Here is an 18,596-nt window from a genome sequence, read left to right as displayed (position 1 = left end):
AGCTTTGAGGGCCTTATGGTTTTAGTGTGTCAATACTGACAGGAGAACAAGAATCTCCCTGACTCCAAATGAGGGAGTCGTGACCATTGGGCAACTCTGCGAAAAACAAGCCTTACAATTTTTTGGCCCTTAATTATTTTCTGGAAGAAAAAAATCCTTAAGTGATATCCCCCCTATTTCAGAATTGTCCCACTTACAAGATTTCTGGGGCTGGATAAATGGCTCAGTGGTTAAGAGCACTGACTGATCTTCCAGAGGTTCTGAGTAACCAATTCCCAGCAACCACTTCGTGGCTCACAACCATCTGTAATGGGATCTGATGCCCTCTTCTGATCTGTCTAAAGACAGCTACAGTATACTCATATACATAAAATAATAATTCTTTAAAAAAAGATTGTATTTTCCTCTCCAGCTAGGCCCCATTGAGTACTACTAGTTCCTGGAATCTTCCCACTACCTGTCTCTTCTCTGGTTCTTCTCCCTACAGATGTCTTCTTGCATAGAACTAGGTGCTTCATTGACTGTGACAGCGTACTGTTCAAGGCTGTCCATTAATATATCATCTCCATTTACCATCTTGCTTAACCCAGCCTGGTCAGCCCTTATCCACAAGGCTGGAAATGATAAGAGCAGTAGTCCCTTCTTCATATCGTAAGTGACCACAGTGCAGACAGTGGAGAGCTGAACACCTGTCATTCAGTTTGCATTCTTGAGCCATGAACAAAGCCCAGACCTAGCCCAGATCTGGCCCAAGATGTAACAAGTGGGCAACATTAGCACCCAGTAATAATCTCTAGGACCCAAGCCACCCTGTGCCCTGTTAATATAGGTCTGCAGTCCTGTTAATATAGGTCTGCAGTCCTTCTGTAAATCTCCCCTCCATAAATACAGAAATGAGAAGGGGTTACTGCACAGAAGCAACTGCTGAGATCTTCAAGGAATGAGACCCTACTGTGCCAGGAGTCTCCTTTCACTGGGAACTACTTGAATCTCAGGAGCTACCCTACAGCCCAAGCCATGTAAAAGGCACTTCCCTGTCACCCCACAACCTCCCATGGTCTCCCAGGATCAAACACCACACATTACCATAAATTGGATCAGGTTCATCTTTACATTGCCTTTGAGAATTAGGCACAGACATTCAGATGTTTTTAAGGAAGAGAAAGGGTGCAAGCAGGAAAGAACAAAGTGAAGGAAGATATACTGCCCACACTCCCAGACACCAAGATCCCCAGCAGGGCCAGCTTTTCTGTAGAGATGTAAGGAGAGGAACAGCTGGGGGGAGCTAGAAAGTGTACAAATGCCCAGATACACGAGTCACATAAACAGTGGCTACAGTCTCCAGGGCAATTGGAAGTCCTCAGGCTCCAGTGGACTGCAGTGAGTTGCCTCCAGGTTCTTGAGGTGCCTGCGTGCCAAGAACAGTGCAAGCTGCCGGCGCCGCCGAGCACTCAGACCTTGGCCCACGAGCCAGGGGAAGGAAGGTCCATGTGGCCCCCAGGCCTCAGTATCATCCATCTCCTTCCGGCGGCTCTCACGATAAGAACGAAGTGTGGCCAAGCACCACTCATCATCAACACGGCAGCGTGCATATAATGCAGTTTCTTGAGCCAAGTTGCTGGCACGTAGCCAGCGGGTTACCACTGTGCGGCCCTCGCGGGCCATCACAGAGGGGTATCTGTGCTGCAGAAGACGCAACAGCAGCTCATTGCCACGGTTACCTTCCACATCGCCCTCCACTTGGCAAGATGACAGCGTGGGAATATGGCTCGAAGTGCTGACAACATCATCTTGTGTACGTCTGAGCAAAAGTACTGGGCCTGGGTAGCAGCACAGCTGCTCAGCAACATTGAGATTGAAGTGCTCCCGTACAGTGCGTACTACCAGCCCCTTCCAACTCTGGGGCATAACCTTCAGCGCTAGTGGCACAAGATCATCAAAGGTGGCATCCAGCACCAGTGCACCCAGTTCTGGATAAGTCATGGTGGCCCAAGTGGCTGTGAAGCCTCCTATAGACCAGCCATAAACCACCACATGTGCTGGCGGGAAGTTCAGGCGGTGCAGCGCGTATTTGACTACCACATCCATTGCATTTGCATCATGTTGTGGAAAAGGTGCACCTGTGCTGCCCCCAAAGCCAGGGTGGTTCCAGCCTAGCACGGAGTATCCAGCCTCCAGAGGTGCAGACAGGCAGCCCATCTCGTAGAAGCCAGCATTCCCTTCACAGCATATAACCAGGCACAGGCCACGGCCATGTCTGCCAGGATGCTGACGACGATCCATGAACATGGTGTCAATCTCATTGCCATCACAGGCCACCAACTTGGCACGCCGCCCACGGTAGCGATCCACTAGTCGCTCCTGGCCCTGCTGCAGTAGAGGCTGTAGTGCGCGTGTCATCAAGAACATAGAACCGGGGTATACAAGCCAGCGGCCCAGTGAGTGGGCCAGTGCATAGCTAGCAAGCTGGCTAGGCAGCTCACGGATCTGCTGGAGGAGGCACTGAACTTGACTCCGAGCTCCACGTGGAGGACTTGTGAGTGTGTCCTCGCCCAGCGCCGCATCTTGTAGCAGCCACACACCTGCGGCAGCTGCAGCACAGGTCAACGCACGATGACTGCTATTACCAGTGCCTGGGGCGTTCAGGTCATCCCAGCGGAAGTCCACCGGCCAGCTGCGGAAGTTGTAACTGTAGTTTGCTGTCAAGTAGATCTTGAACACGTGCACTAGTGCCTTCACAAAGCAGATGACACACATGGGCACTGAAGCTCTGTGCTGTTCCCTGAAGGCCCAGTCCTAGTTATGGAATGACAGAAGGAGATGCAGGCCTGGCCCAGCCGGTGGCTGTGGAGGCAGGGGCCATGCCCAGCACTCTGATGGCATGCCTCCTCTTGGTAGGTCCCAATGGCCTTTGTGACCTGTACCTTCCAGGGCCAAGGGAAGGCTGTGTGGCTCTCAGTTTTGTGAGTCATTGTTGCTGGGAGAGGTGATGCTATGGTGACAGGCTCACAAAGGGTTCTAAGGCTTGGTGTAACTCTAGTTCTGTCCCACCCACCTAGGAAAGTGCCTTAGGACCTCACAGCAGCTTCCTACCATGTTTCCACCACCTTGAGCAGCTCTCACCTCCTCCACTGAAGGTAGGCAACCAAAGAGGCCAGAAATAAATCACCTTGACTTCTTTCTTATTGGGGGGAAGACAGTAAAAGAAAAGGGATTTCCCATACCTGAGCCAAACTTGTAGTTGGTAATACTCCCTTATCACCTCCTTGGACTTTGAGGTTCATTGGTTTACATTTCCCAGAAAATATCTAGGATAGAACAGAGCTGTTGTTGGAGTCAGAAGGTGTATTTGGCTTATAGCCCGATTCCCATAGCACACACACATACACACACACACGAACACTTTTTCTGAATCATTTTTCACTGGGGCAACAACAGCAATCACCTCCTGGTGGGCCCTACCTAGCTGTAGTTCCTCTTTTTTCAACCCCTAGTTGAGCATCTCTCTTTCCCACTTGAACCAATTCACAAACTGTACTTTCCTCTTTTTAGAGGGTTCCAGTGGGTGGGTTCCCCTTTTTCTCCTGCACTAATGATGGCCAGCCTACTAATGATGGTCAAACAGCTGGAGAGCAGTATACTGCAGCACTTGGGAACTAATTGAGCAGTGGTCCAGACCTGAAACAAATTCTAAAAGCAATGGAATACAGCCAGATCCCTTGGGTCCATGGACTGGGCCTACTTGGCAGACCTCAGGCTTTTAGGTAAGGTGGTTTCCAGGCTCTAGCAACCAGCCTCTGCTTTCCTGTTCTACTTTCCAGTTAAGGAACTGTCTCAAGCAGCTCCACAGCACTGTTCACAGAGGAGACGGAGGAGAAGGATTACAGTAGTGGTTTGAATAAGTATGTCCCCCATCCCCCATAGACTGGTGTTTGAATGCCTGGCCCGAGGGAGTGGCACTACTAGGAGTCATGGCCTAGTTGGAGTAGGTGTGGCCTTGTTGGAGGAAGTGTGTCACTGTGGGAACCAGCTTTGAGGTCTCAATATGTTCAAGCTATGCCCAATGTGGCACACAGTCTCCTCCGGCTATCTGTGGATCAAGATGTAGAACTCTCAGTTACCTGTGCAGCACCTTGCTTGCCTGCATGCCACCATGCTTTCTGCCATGATGATAATGGACTAAACCTCTGATTTGTAAGCCAGTCCCCAAATTAAATATTTTCCTTTATAAGAATTGCTGTGGTTATGGTGTCTTCTTAGTCAGGGTTTCTACTCCTGTTCAAACATCATGACCAAGAAGCAAGTTGAAGAGGTAAGGATTTATTCAGCTTACACTTCCACGTTGCTGTTCATCACCAAAGGAAGTCAAGACTGGAACTCAAGCAGGTCAGGAATGAGGAGCTGATGCAGAGGCTATGGAGGGATGTTATTTACTGGCTTGCTTCTACTGGCTTGCTCAGCTTTCTTTCTTATAGAGTGCAGACAGCCGGGCGGTGGTGGTGCACACCTTTAATCCCAGCACTTGGGAGGCAGAGACAGGCGGATTTCTGAGTTCGAGGCCAGCCTGGTCTACAGAGTGAGTTCCAGGACAGCCAGAACCACACAGAGAAACCCTGTCTCGAAAAACAAAACAAAACAAAACAAAACAAAAAAAGAATCCAGAACTACCAGCCCAGGGATGGCACCACCCACAATAGGCCCTACCACCCTTGATCACTAATTGAGAAAATGGCTTACAGCTGTATCTCATGGAGGCATTTCCTCAAGGGAGGCTCCTTTCTCAGTGATAACTCCAGCTTGTGTCAAGTTGACACACAAAACCAGCCAGTACAGTGTCTCTTCACAGCAATGATTTGGAGATGGTATTTTCCACCCCATCCCAAACACAAATAAAATACCTAATGTCCACTTAAAGCTGAATAAAACTGTGTCTCTGTATGGGTATGGGTGTGTCTGTGTGTGTTTATTTATTTGAGGACAGGGTCTCACTGTGTGGTTCCAGCTGGCCTGTTTCAGCTATGAGTGCTTGGATTCTAGTGTGGTCTCCATGACTTTACAGTGGTACAGAGTATATACAGTATATGCTAAAATACATGAGGTAGTTAACACTTTGTTGTAAAAATAGACTTTCTGTTCAATGATTTGCCCAACTATTGGCTCATATAAGTATTCTGAGTATACTTAAAATAGGTTGGACTAAGCTGTGGTGCTCAGTATGTTAGGTGTATTATATTTTTATTAAATTTACGTGTGTGTGTGTGTGTGTGTGTGTGCCCACGCGCGTGTGCACAAGTGCACATGCTACTCCATACATGTAGAGGTCAGATGACAACTATGGACATTGCTGGCCTTTTTCTACCACATAGGTACAAGGGATTGAAACTCAGATTGTCAAGTTTGGCAGCAAGCACCAGTACCTTATGAGCATTCTTGCCAGCCCTTAAATATGTTATTAATAAGAAATTTTTTGGTTTATAAGCTAGGAATGGTGGTGATCCATGTCTTTAATTCCAGCACTCAGGAGGCAGAGACAGGTGGATCTCTGGGTTAGAGGTCACCCCGATATATAGAGTGAGATCCAGAACAGATAGGGTTACAAAGAGAAATCTGGTCTCAAAAAAACAAAACAAAACAAAATGTTTTCTTTCATATGAGTGTTTTGCCTGTATGTATGTATGTATGTATGTATGTATGAATGTATGTATCTGTGTATGTATATAGTATGTATGTATGTATGTATGTATGTATGCCATGTATATACCCAATACCCACAGAGGTCAGAAGAAGGCATTGGATCCCTTGGAACTGGGGTTACAGATAGCAAAAGGTTGTCAGTCACCATGTGGATGCTGGGAACATCTTCTGAATCCTCTCCTGCTAAGCCATCTCTTTATAGCTACCGTTAGATACTTTTTAAAAAGATTTATTTATTTTATTTATATGAGAACACTGTAGCTGTTTTCAGACACACCAGAAGAGGGCATCGGATCTCATTATAGATGGCTGTGAACCACCATGTGGTTGCTGGGAATTGAACTCAGGACCTCTGGCAGAACAGTCAGTGCTCTTAACTGCTGAGCCATCTCTCCAGCCCCCTAAATACTTCTTTTTTGAGACAGGGTTTCACTACATAGTCATTGGCAGTCTTAGACCTGGTTGGCCTCCAACTCTCACAATGGTGCTCATCTGTATCCCAAGACTTGGGAAACTGAAACAGGAGGATTGCTAAAAGTTTAAGACCAGTATGGTCTACATGGGGAGTTCCAGGCCAGCCAGGGATATAGAGGGAGACCCTTGCCTCACTTCTCCCCTCAAAAAAAAAAAAAAAAAAAAAGGAAAAAGAAATATTTACGACATATATGTAACACCATCATAAATCAAAGAATATCTATGGTTTTAAAATTGCTTGTCTCGGGGTTGGAGACATGGCTCAGCCATTAAAAGCACTGATGGATCTCCTAGAGGTCCTGAATTCAATTCCTAGCAACTATATGGTGGCTCACAACCATCTGTAATAGGATCCAGTGCTCTCTTCTGGAGTGTCTGAAGACAGTGACAGTGTACTATCAATATATAAAATAAAAAGAGCTAAAAAAATGTTTATCTGGAGTTTTTTGGGGGAGGGAAGGGAGTTGGTTTTTTGAAACAAGAGTTTCTCTATGTAGCCCTGGTTGTACTGAAACTCATTCTGTAGTCCAGGCTGGCTTCAAACTCAAGAGATCTGCTTGTCTCTGCTTCCGCTAAAGGTGTACACCAATCTAGGTTTGTTTTTCTAAATTTGGCAGTTCTGCCCCAGATGCATATACACCCAGCTCCAAGACCCAGATTCCAGTTTGATTTCTCTGCTCACTAGTCAGATCTGAGGTCTAGGGTGTGTCTTACGGTTCATCAACCTCCTTTCCTGAAATCCTGGGTTACAGCAGTCCTAGAAAGACCCCACTGGGAACCTCACCTTTAGTCAAGTGGTTGACAGTGTCCTGAAAATATTTGTGGTCCTTACGCCCCTGAAATGACCACCTCTGGCCCCGTGGGGGAAAAAAGTAGTTTAGGATGAAGGTGAAAACTTTAGGGAAGGTGGGCCATTCACTCTCCAGAAACTTCTCATAAACTGATGTTAACTGCCTTGAGGACCAAGGCATCAGATTCATTTTGTGTGAGACATAGGAGTGACTTCTATATCAAAAGAGAATGAATGTCCCTGCCTCTTCAGCCAGGTCCAAGCAACTGGTGAAGAAGATTCTTTGAGGATTTGGAAGCTGTAGACCCTGCAGATAAAGTAGCCTCAGTGGCAGTGGCAATGTCCTGAAAGACAGTCTACATGCACAGCCTTTTATTACTGAAGGCAATCTCCCAGCTTGATCTGCTCTGAGACTTTTGAAAGCAGAAGATATTCTTCAGCCAAGCCCACCTGCCCTTACTTTGCCCCTGTAAAAAGAAGGAAGCAATTGGGAGAGCTAGAGACCAGATTTTGAAGGGTAGAGGTCAGTGAACTGGAGCCACTAGTCCCCAGGGACTCCAAGCCTTAGTGTGTGTCTGGCCTGGTCCTTGACCCCACCAGTCCAAAGGAGCTCAAGTACCCCAGAACCACCAGCTTTGGTCAGAGAGGAAAGCATGTGACAAGAAGAGAGCCGTCCTCTACTGAAGAGCCCCCCTGACTGGACCAGCTGCAGCCGCAGCACAAACAGCAGTAAGCAGGGTCCTTTTGCCTTCAGTGGCCTCTGTTTACAGCGGTGTAACTGGGTGGGGATGGGGGATGGGACTCTGTCATGGCTTATCAGTTTATGGAAGAATCCTTGCCACCCACTCTTTCCAAGGAGACATCTGAATGTGCACCATACCCCCACACTCCACCCCCACTAAGGCCTGCTAGTCCAGGACGTTCCCCTTCCCCCACTGAAGCAGTGTTTCCTCTCTGGCCAGTTCTGTTCACCTCCCTAGAGGCTCTTGATTTATGTTGTTGAGTCTGAAAAGCTAACCTTGGAGAAGGAAAGGAAAGAGAGAAAACCAGTCCCAGAGGCCGGAGGGGCTGGAGCCAGGATCAGAGTCCCTTGGAAGAGGATATTTAGTGCAGCACTAGCTGACCACAGCAGCACCCTGGCTTTGGAAAAGCTGAAGCCGCCTTCAGGAAAAGCAGCTGAGTTTGCATAAATGCCTCTGCTCAGGAAATGGGGTGCAGGGAAGGTGGGGGTGGTTTGGAGCCCAAGGACAGGAGGGGACTCTTCCTGGCGGATATGGGGTCAAAAGAAGGGGCGGAAATGGCCAAGACAGCTGCTGAACATCTGGAGTCACAGAGAATTATCAAGCGCCCTCAAGGACAGTGGGGTGGGAGGGGAGCTCTCTCCTTCCTGGCTCCTTAAAGAGATGCCCCATTGTCTCCCTCTGGCCCGGGATGAAGGACCCAGAGGGAGACAATGGGGCAGCTAACATCCATTCTGGGGTGATAAGGCCCTTCTGAACCTTCAGTCATAGAGAAAGCCTGTAAGAACAGAGAACACACCCTTTAGGCGACATATCTTGTACATGAAGAGGTGAAGGCCTAAATCCTACCAGAGCCTGAAGAAGAGACTTACTAATCCTTACCCAGTACTGCCGCTGGTACCTGGCCTGAGGGAATAGGCCAGTGTCAGGCCCTTGACAGTGGTGAGAAGGGCCATGCTGCTTCTCATAGATCTCTGAGTGGGATCAGATGTAGTCAGAGTTCTCTGGGCAACTCACCATCTTTTTCCTGAGCAGGGTGCAATCTATACCCTTTCTACAGACTGTGAGAGTGAACAGTCTCTCTGTGGGAAATGATCCTGAGTTGTTCTCTAGGCTCTCAGATATTCTTTGAAGGGTTGTTGTTTTGTCAGGGAGCAGCCTCACTTCTGGTTTGGGAATCTCAAAACAGAGTCCTTAGCTATTCTACTAATATCTAGGTTTTGATGTGAAGGGAGTATTTATTATTGTTAATCAAAATTTAATATTCTAATTCAGTCCCCTCGACAAGGATGTTCTTTCTATCCCTCTCCTTGAGTTAGACACTTGGTCTGTCCTTTCTCTACAAACATGTATCCATACAAACCCTGCCCCACCACTTTTCTCTTTTGAAAGGATTTATATATTGAAGATTGGTCCAGAACTTCCCATGTAGCTGAAGATAACCTTGAACATTTGATAACCCTGCTTCTACCTCGAAAGTGCTTGGATTATGGATTATAGATGTATACCTCCATACTGTTTACACATTGAGGAACAAATGTGGAGTATTCTGCACAGTAAGCAAGTAATCCACCACCTGAGCCACACCTCCAGCCTCTTATTTTGTTATTTCTGTTTACAGGAATAAATCTGACGTACACTGCAGCTTGCTTTTCTTGACAATGTATTATGTGCTTCACTGTTACATCAGCAAAGTACTGTAAAACTGGCTTGGGGGTTCTGCTAATGTGTCAAGTGTCCCCAACCAACTTCTAGAGATTTCCCCTTGGCTAAAATGGCTGCAATGTACACAAGTAAATTGTTTTCCAAGGACTCTTGCTTCCAGATGCCATGTGATTTGTTCAACCTCTTTTGCAAAAATCCTTTTCAACCAGTGAGTCTTTCCCACTCTGGAAGAGAACTGGTATCTGAAAGCTGTATACCACCTAAGACAGCTTTAAGCTTTTACTGTGTATCTATCCTGTGTGTATAGATTTCATGACCACTGTTATGACCACTGACTAGAACAGCAGCAAAAGCCATTCTGCCCTGTCAGTCAGAAGCCCATTGGGAATCCTTCCCCTGTAGAGGACCTGGGTACCCTCCTGGTGATCCTGGTGATCAGATAGAAACTATGGTCTGGACTTAGGACCATGAACCCTGGGTCTTGAAAAAAAAAAAAAAACTGGACTGAGGCTGGATGAAAGGTAGATCACTGCCTTTTTTTTTCTTTTGTGCTTTTTTGGGTTTGTTTTAATTTTAATTACATTGATTGATTGAGTGATTGAGAGAGAGAGAGAGAGAGAGAGAGAGAGAGAGAGAGAGAGAGAATGAGAATATGTATGTTGGGGAACAGGTTAAAAGACAATTTGTAGGAGTCAGTTCTCTGTTCTACCACTTGGGTACCTGGAATTAAACTCAGGTCATTCTCCTTATTAGCAAGCACCTTTATCTCCTGAGCCATGTCACTGACTTAGTTTGGCCACTGGGGACCTAAAAACCAATAACAGAGGCTGGAAAAAAAAATCCAGCCAAGAAGATTCCAGAAAGAGACTTGCAAAGGGACTCAACTCCATGAGGGGTGCCAAGATCCCCATAGTGCAAAGCCTATCCTCGTTTTTCCTGGCTTCTTGAAAGGAACTATAAGAAAACTGGAGGGTGGTGAGGCTTTACAAGTTGCTACAGAAGGAGTAGTCCATGCTAAGCCCATGCAGAACTGAGGCATGATCTGGGGCTCCTGCTCAGCACCCTGTCACCTTCCTCTCACTAAGCCTCCCACAGTCAGAGAGCTTCAATGGTAGAAAGTGGGGACTTCACAGGGAGATTGAAGTCAGCCTGCTCTGTAGTCATTCCTTGCCCTGGAAACTCACTGAAAAGTGAGCTATGCTCCAGAGTGATCTCTAAGAACGAAGTCTGGTCTGGAGCTGAACCCTCTGTACCCAGGTAGTGTTCACAGAGGCAAAGTGCTTCCTGGCTCAGATGCGGGCCTTGTGCCCTCCTACCTTGGACTTGCAACTCGAACCTCCCCGAATGGTAGACTGAAAGCTGTCTTCTGCTGATAAGTGAGCATTCAGGACTGTGAGCTCAAGGATGACCCCAGTCTGGGGAGTATAAGGCTTTATAGCCATCTGAGCCCTGGGGGTGGGGGGAGAGGAGAAAGCCAGCTCAGAGCCAAGTGTCTCTTGAAATGAAGACAGGCCTTGGTTACGCAGGGCCATCACAGACCCACATCTGTGTCCTACATGATAGAGAAAAGACTATGACCAGAACCTCTATCACTGTCTGGCACATGGTTGGGGGAGGGGGCTCACCTACCCAGCTTGCTTTGAGCTGATCTAGGTTATGGCCCTCGCGGGTTCTTCTAAGTCACTTGCACAGATTAAAAATGGCAACTGTCCCGGAGCTGATCCCAGGGGACCCTGAAACCTGTCCCATCCCCCAGGCACTCTCCATTCTCAGCATTAGCCCCAGTCTAGGACAGCTGCTCCAGGGCTGCAACTCCCTCCACCCCATTCACCCAGATCCCAGGTGGGGTCAAGCCCACTATAGCCTGGACGGTAGAGGCCAGCATCCCAGGGCAAACCCAGACAGACCTTCTACTTAGTTTCCTCTCTTCTTCTCCTCTATGGGACTTATCTATCATGGATAGGAGAATAGAGAAGGAACAGACAGAAGGGACAAAGGAGAGGGAAGGAAATTGGTGTGGAGGGTACCCCCACCTTGGTTCCTGTGGCTTCTGTATCTGGGACTTCAGGGTTGAGCCACCCACACAAACACACATCACACGTCCCAGGAGGTACCTGGTCCAACACAGGATCTGTGGGCCAAGAAAATGTCTGGGTCTTTGTCCCGAACCTACCAAGCACAGGCAGTGAGGCAGAGAGGGTGAAAGACAGAGGAGAAGCTCTGATGTTTACCACTCCAGCTCTGGGGATAGGCACAAACTACAAGGCTGTCTAATTTCACCACTTTGAAACTGCTCTGAGCTGGGTCAAAACAGGGTGCATGTGCCTGTCTGGATCCTCCAGCTGCCCAAAGTGACCATAAGGCCTTTGAGGTGCTAGAATGAAGATACAGGAAGTGGGTGGCATCCCACCCCTGGCCCGATTCCACCCTTCTCAAGGCAAGTAACCTTGACAATGAGCTTGGAGTCCAGTTCTGAAGCCATCCCTCCGTGCCTGACCCCTTGCACTTTCCAGGTGTATCTGGGTATGATGGCCAGGAGAAAGGGAACTTGTCTGCCATTACTGGCCTAATCCCACCTCCAGTTTATTTTTCTCAGGTTCCAGTAGGGGCAGCAGTAGGTCAAAATATTAGTCCCTCTCTCTCAACTGAAAATAGCAGGCCTTGGCCTTAGGAAACCCCCAGTGTGGGAGGTAGAAAGGAAGAAGAGCAAAGGAAGGGAGGCTTCTCAGGAAATGCCTGGGTGCTCTGACTGCACTAGCAGAGACTCTTGGTCATTGGCTCAGCCCTTGGAAAGTCCCAGGCAGGGCCTGTGGACCTGGGTGGGGATAGTGCCAGCAAGGCAGCATGAGTTCCTTACACAGGCATCAGATGCCAGGGTGGGCTTCCTCTTCTGCCTGACTGGGTTTCTGCCATGGACATCATCAGAGCAAATGAAGGTAGCTCTTTATTGTGGTCATTCTTTCCTTCTGGCAATAATGATCTGGTACTCCTCCCAACCCCCGCCCCATTTCTTTTTCACTGTCCTGAGAACAGTTTATTCTGCTGATATTTTAATTATTCAGACAGGTCTCATAAAGTCCAGGTTATCTCAAACTTGATCCGTAGCCAAAGATGACCTTGAACTACTAATCTTTCTGTTCTATTTTCCCAGTGAGGTTACAGGTATGTACCACTGCACCTGGATACCAGCAGATGCTTACAAATAAAGGCCCAAGTGAGGGTTTGACCCAAAACGAGACTACATAGAACAGGAAGAGACTGCCTGTAGGAATTAATCTTCAGGGAATGAATCCAGAGAGCCCCAAGGTTGAGGGAAGTTGGGTATTTTGGAGGTATGAGAACAAGGCCGGGGCTGGAGAGGTGGCTCAGTGGTTTAGAGCACTGACTGCTCTGCTAGAGGTCCTGAGTTCAATTCCCAGCAACCACATGGCGGTTCACAACCATCTGTAGTGGGATCTGATGCGCTCTTCTAGTGTGTCTGAAGACAGCTACGGTGTACTCATATAAATAAATAAAAAAAAAGAAATCTTGAGAGAGAGAGAGAGAGAGAGAGAGAGAGAGAGAGAGAGAGAGAGAGAGAGAACAAGGCCAGTGGGTTATAGAGAGACCTAGGATTGGGATAGAAAGATAGGCAAGACTTGCAGACCAGGGCACAGAGCTTGAGAGGAAGCTGCCACTAAAGGTACTAGACTTCGTTGTATTTCAAAAAGGTAATTGACCTTCTTTCTCTGTGCAAACTGATCTGATTGAACTAACTTCAGGTTTAAGATATTTGGAAGAAGAATGCATCCATAACTGAGCATACAATTTATTTATATTGTTATAAGTCCTCTGTAGATTAAAGTCTATGGTTAGGGGATGGATGAATCTCAGTGGTAGAGTGCTTGACTACCTAAAAAGATATATTAAAGTTCTATGCATTTTTGTTTTGCTTGTTTTTTTTGTTTTGTTTTGTTTTGTTTTTTTGTTGTTGTTGTTTTGTTTTTCGAGACAGGGTTTCTCTGTGTAGCCCTGGCTGTCCTGGAACTCACTCTGTAGACCAGGCTGGCCTCGAACTCAGAAATCTGCCTGCCTCTGCCTCCCAAGTGCTGGGATTACAGGCGTGCGCCACCAACCAGCTTGTTTGTTTTTGAGATAGGATCTCACTGCATATAACCCTAAGTGGCCTTAGGAACTTGTTATGTTAACCAGTCTAGTCTCAAACTCTGAGACTTGCCTGCCTCTGAGTTAAACAAGGAGTTTAAACATCTGATATTGGTGCCTATGAGATTCTTGGATGTTCCCTCTTACTGCTCTAGGAACAAATGCACAGCTATGGTGTGGCGGGATGGAGAATCTAGTAGTTAATGCTGAGAGAGGATCAGAAAGGTATGAGAATGTTTAAGACTAGACAATCAAGGGATGTGATTCTGGATTGGAGATGCACTTTATCTAGTAGAATGCTTGTCAATCTCAGGGTTCAATACTTAGTACCACTAAGAACTGAGTATGGTGGCGTATGCCTTTAATCCTAGCACTTGGAAAGTAGAGATAGGATGATCTGAAAATTAAGGTCATCTTCAGAAGTTTGAGGATAATCTGGTCTTTATGAGATCCTAGCTTAATTTTTTTTTTTTAATGCATAGTTTCTCTGTGTAGCTCTGGCTGTCCTGGAACTTGCTCTGTGGACCAAGCCAGCTTCAAACTCAGAGATCCACCTACTAAATGCTGCCTCCTGAGCACTGGAATTAAAGGCAAGCACCACCATCACCCAGCTGTAAAAAACCAACCAACCAACCAAACAAACAAACAAAACAAATAAACAAAACCAAAATTTAGGACTGGAGACATAGCTCGGTGAGTAAGAACACTGGCTACTCTTCCAGAGGACCCAGAATCAATTCCCAGAAGCCACAAATTGATTCACAACTGTCTGAAATCCCAGAGGAATCCAGTGCCATTTTCTGTCTTCCTTGGGCACAAAGCATGCATAGTGAACAGACATACATGCAGACAAAACTTATACATGTTAAATAAAAATAAATCTAAAACATGTTTTTGTTTGTTTGTTTTTGAGACAAAGTCTTACTATGTAGTTTGGCTGTTCTGATCATTCTGTAGATCAGGCTGAGCTCAAACTAACAGAGAGATGTTTGCCTCTGCCTCCCAAGTACTAGGATTGAAGGTGTGTGCCACTACACCAGGCTTAGAAAAATTTTAAAAAGTTTAAATATACAAAAACCTAAGTGTTTAAGAAAGATGGCATGATTCATGGTGCCAACAGGCTTCTGAGGTTGATGTCTTGACATCTGTACTGGCTTAAGTGCTGGCCTAAGTTCTCAGATGGACACTAAAGGAAGACCAAATTCAAATGCTTCTGGAATTTTCAGGGAGTAACTCCTAGCAAAATCAAACTGGCTGAGAAAGCAGCTAAAAAGTACAGAAGGATATCTGTAGAAAGCAGGACACTGTGCAATGTAACAGTCTTGGGGGGTAAACATGATAGACATCGAGGAAGTTTAAATGGCTATTTTAAAGTGTGTATAAAGAGTGTGACAAGAGGATCTAAGGCAGTGGTCCTCAACCACCCTAATGCTGTGACCCTTTAATACAGTTTCTCATTGTGATAACCCCAATCATAAAGCTATTTTCATTCCTACATCATAACTGTAATTTTGTTATGTTGTGAATGTAAATATCTGATAGGCAGGATATCTTACATGTGACCTTGTGATAGGGTCATTCAACCCCCAAAGAAGTCCCAACCCACAGATGAAGGCTGCTACTCTAAGGTGTGACCTAAGTGGGAGTGAGAGGAAGTAAAGAGGAGGGGCTCACAGGATATTTCTTAAGTTAATGTAAGATGGCCTTCTGGCATCTCCAAGGGGAGAGAAAATGGTGTGAGTCCTTTACCATTGCACACAACCACCTCTGACACTGTTCACAGCCACTGCTATTTTCACCTGCCCCATTCATGCTGTCAATATCATCTCCATTGATAAAACCAAAACTCACCATTCATTCATTCATTCATTCACTCATTCATTCATTCATTCACTCATTCATTCATTCATTCATTCAAGAATATTCTCTTGGTCAAGAGTTATGCTTTAAGCTGGGCGGTGGTGGCGCACGCCTTTAATCCCAGCACTTGGGAGGCAGATGCAGGCGGATTTCTGAGTTTGAGAGTTTGAGACTAGCCTGGTCTACAGAGTGAGTTCCAGGACAGCCAGGGCTACACAGAGAAACCCTGTCTCGAAAAAAAAAAAAGAGTTATGCTTTATAATTCAGTTCTCTGGTCATATCAGTGAGAATTCTGGTTAGGGTTTTTTGTTTTTGTTTGTTTGTTTTGTCAACTCGACACGACACAAGGTAGGGTCATTTGGGAAGAGGGAACCTCAACTGAGAAAGTGCCTTCATCAGATTAACCTGTAGGCAAGTCTGCAGGGCATTTTCTTGCTGAATGGTTGATCCTGGAGAGGACAGTCCACTGTAGGCAATGCCACCTCTTAGGCAGGTAGTCTTGAGTTGTATAAGAAAGCACAGTAAACTGGGTATAGCAGTGCACATTTTTTACCCCAGTACTTGGAAGGCAGAGGCAGGAGGATCTCTGTTAATTTGATGTCAGCCCTGTCTACATAGCAAGTTTGAGACCAGTTAGCACTACACAGTGAAACACTGTCTTGAAAAAAAAAAGGAAAGAGTAGAGAAAAGAAAAGAAGGAAAGATTAAGTGAACCAGAAAGCAGCATTCCTCCATGGCTTCTGCTTCAGTTCCCTCCCTCCAGTTCCCTGCCCTGAGTTTCTACCCTGACTTCCCTTCATGGCGGACCATAAACTATAAGATGAAATAAACTGTTTCCTTCCCAAGTTGAACAGAGATAGAAGCCAAACTAAGACAGTGAGCAACAGAAGTGAGATCTCTACCTTTAAGAATCTACACTTTATGTGGGAAAACAAAAATATACAGAAATATTTAGGATACAAGGCATAGAACAACCCTACTCTTATGATTTTTTTACTCTTGTTTTGCAGTGTTGGATATTGAAGCCAGTACCTAGAACATGTGTGGCAAGCTGTTTACCACTGAGCAACACAGCCTCTGCTCCTAAGGGTCTATCTAAAAGAAATTAAATGTGTTTATACAGACTTGTCTCAGATGTTGATAGCATGGATCATAATTCCTGAAACTAGGAAAACCCAAGTATCCATCTACTGGTGACCAATAAATAAGCTACATTTTCTATAAAATGGAAAGAAAAACACCCCAGAAATATTCTGCTAAGTGAACTAGCCATGCACAGAAGACTGTGTGTGGAGCCAAGGTCGGTGTCACAGGTCTACAACTCCAACTCCTGAGGGGGCTGAGGCAAGAGAATGAAAGATCAAGATCTGCTTTGACTACAGCGTGACTTCAAGGACAATTTAATTGACTTAGTGAAACCCTGTCTCAAATAAATAAGAGGAAAGAGGGTTTAGGATGTAGCTCAGTGATAGAGCACTTGCCTGGTGAGAACAAGGTTTTGGACTGAATCCTCAGCACTACAGAAAACAACACACACACACACACACACACACACACACACACACACACACACCACACACACACACACACCACACACACAAACCCCAGGACCGTACTAGGCATGATTCTGTTTACATGAAATCTTAGAACTGTAGAATTCTATGACCTGACAGTGGGCATGGTAATGAATTTGTTAAAACTCATAAAACTCATTTGTGCTGTGTTTAATATGGGTGAATATCATATGTAAAAATTAGATTTTAAAATAGATTAATTTTTTGAAAAGACATAAATATTGGTATGTGTGGGGGGCTGGAGAAATGTTTCAGTATTTAAGAGCACTTGTTTTTACAGAGGACCTGGGTTCAGTTCTAAACACCTACATGGTGGCTCAAAACTGTCCAGGGGATCCAACACCTTCTGATCTCCACTGGCTCCCACACACATATAGTATGCATACATATACTCAGGAACATACACATAAAATAATATTTTTTAAAAATTACTTTATGTATATGTGTTGTGTCCTCATGCATCTCTATGCACCATACTCATGTAATGCCCTCAGAGGCCAGAAGAGGACTCAGAAGCCTCTGGGACTGCAGTTACAATAATTGTGGGCTGCCATGTGGGTGCTGAGAATTGAGAATGGAAGGGCAGCCAGGATTTTTTTTTTGACATGGTTTCCCTGTGTTGCCCTGGCTATCCTGGAACTCATTCTGTAGTTTAGATTGTCCTGGAACTCACAGAGATGATCTCCCTTTGTCTCCCAAGTGCTGGGATTAAAGGCATATGCTACCACCACCAGGAGCACAAATCAGTGCTCTTAAACACTGAGTCATCTCCCCGGCCTCAATATTTTTAAGAGATGTAAAAAAAATTGCAAGAGAAACCATGAGGAAAGGAAGGCAGACATAAAGGTAAGATGTGGAGGCTGTTTGGGAGCAGTCTTACCCTATCCCAACAAAGGAGTGGGTTCTTTTCCTCCCTATGTTTTCCTTCCTACTTGTAGAGCATGTGTCGTGTATTAACTCAGAGTAGAGACCTGGGATCACCTGGTGACCCTCTTAGTAAGGGGAACAAGCAATTCCAGACTTGAGCTCTATGTCAAAGTGCTCACAGGTGCCTCTTCCTTCTCAGGGTTAGGTCAGGCATACAGAGGTGCGCATAGATAGCAAGTAGGTCCTATGGCAGGTATGAAGGAGAACTAGGAGTCTGGTAGGGGAAAGAAACTTTCATGGACTCTGATAGGAGAGAGACCCTCACAGATCCTGCTAGGGGATGGGGCTTTCATGAATCCTGGTAGGGGAGTTGGTTCTCTCAGGTCTTGGTAGGGCCAATGTAGTGAAGCAAATTTTGTGCATGGTGTCTTCCACCTCCTCCAAGGACTACTGTCTCCTAGGTTAGGGTTCAAACTCTTAGGTTAGAGTTAGCCAGTCTTAGGTCCTGGAGTGAGTGTGGGAGAAAGGTTCTCATGGCTTTCAACACTCCACTGGATTGTGTTTGGCTGGCCTACTCCCAAGGGCAGTGGGCTTGCTTTGAGTAGAAAGGTCTAGATGCAAATCCAGTTAGGTAGACATGACCAGCCAGGCCCTGGTTTCTCCCACACATTTGTGATGCCTCTCTCAGGAATGGGGACTGGGTATGGGTGTCAGTGATTGTATTTTTCCTGGATATGTGGGCAGTTCCACAACTGAACTGGCTTGAGCCCAGAGGCAGCTCAGCAGCTG

General features: G+C 46.1%; 1 protein-coding gene and 1 long non-coding RNA gene across 2 annotated transcripts; one reads left to right on the top strand and one right to left on the bottom strand.

The window, feature by feature from the left end:
* Window positions 1-1,097: 1,097 nt before the first annotated feature.
* Abhd16b (abhydrolase domain containing 16B) lies at window positions 1,098-2,966 on the bottom strand. Its single transcript, XM_028774141.1, has one exon. The coding sequence runs from the start codon at window positions 2,755-2,757 to the stop codon at window positions 1,333-1,335; it is 1,425 nt and encodes a 474-aa protein (XP_028629974.1). The 5' UTR covers window positions 2,758-2,966; the 3' UTR covers window positions 1,098-1,332.
* A 9,261-nt stretch (window positions 2,967-12,227) lies between these two features.
* On the top strand, window positions 12,228-16,490 carry LOC114626573. The gene is made up of 2 exons (XR_003712259.1): window positions 12,228-12,299; window positions 16,377-16,490. It is a non-coding gene; the product is annotated as an uncharacterized LOC114626573 (long non-coding RNA).
* The last annotated feature ends 2,106 nt before the right edge of the window (window positions 16,491-18,596 follow it).

The sequence above is a fragment of the Grammomys surdaster genome, unplaced genomic scaffold, assembly GCF_004785775.1.
Source record: "Grammomys surdaster isolate TR1022 unplaced genomic scaffold, NIH_TR_1.0 238, whole genome shotgun sequence".
NCBI lineage: Eukaryota > Metazoa > Chordata > Mammalia > Rodentia > Muridae > Grammomys > Grammomys surdaster.
The sequence above is the reverse complement of the archived record's forward strand: the minus strand, read 5'-3'. Positions and strand labels throughout refer to the sequence as shown.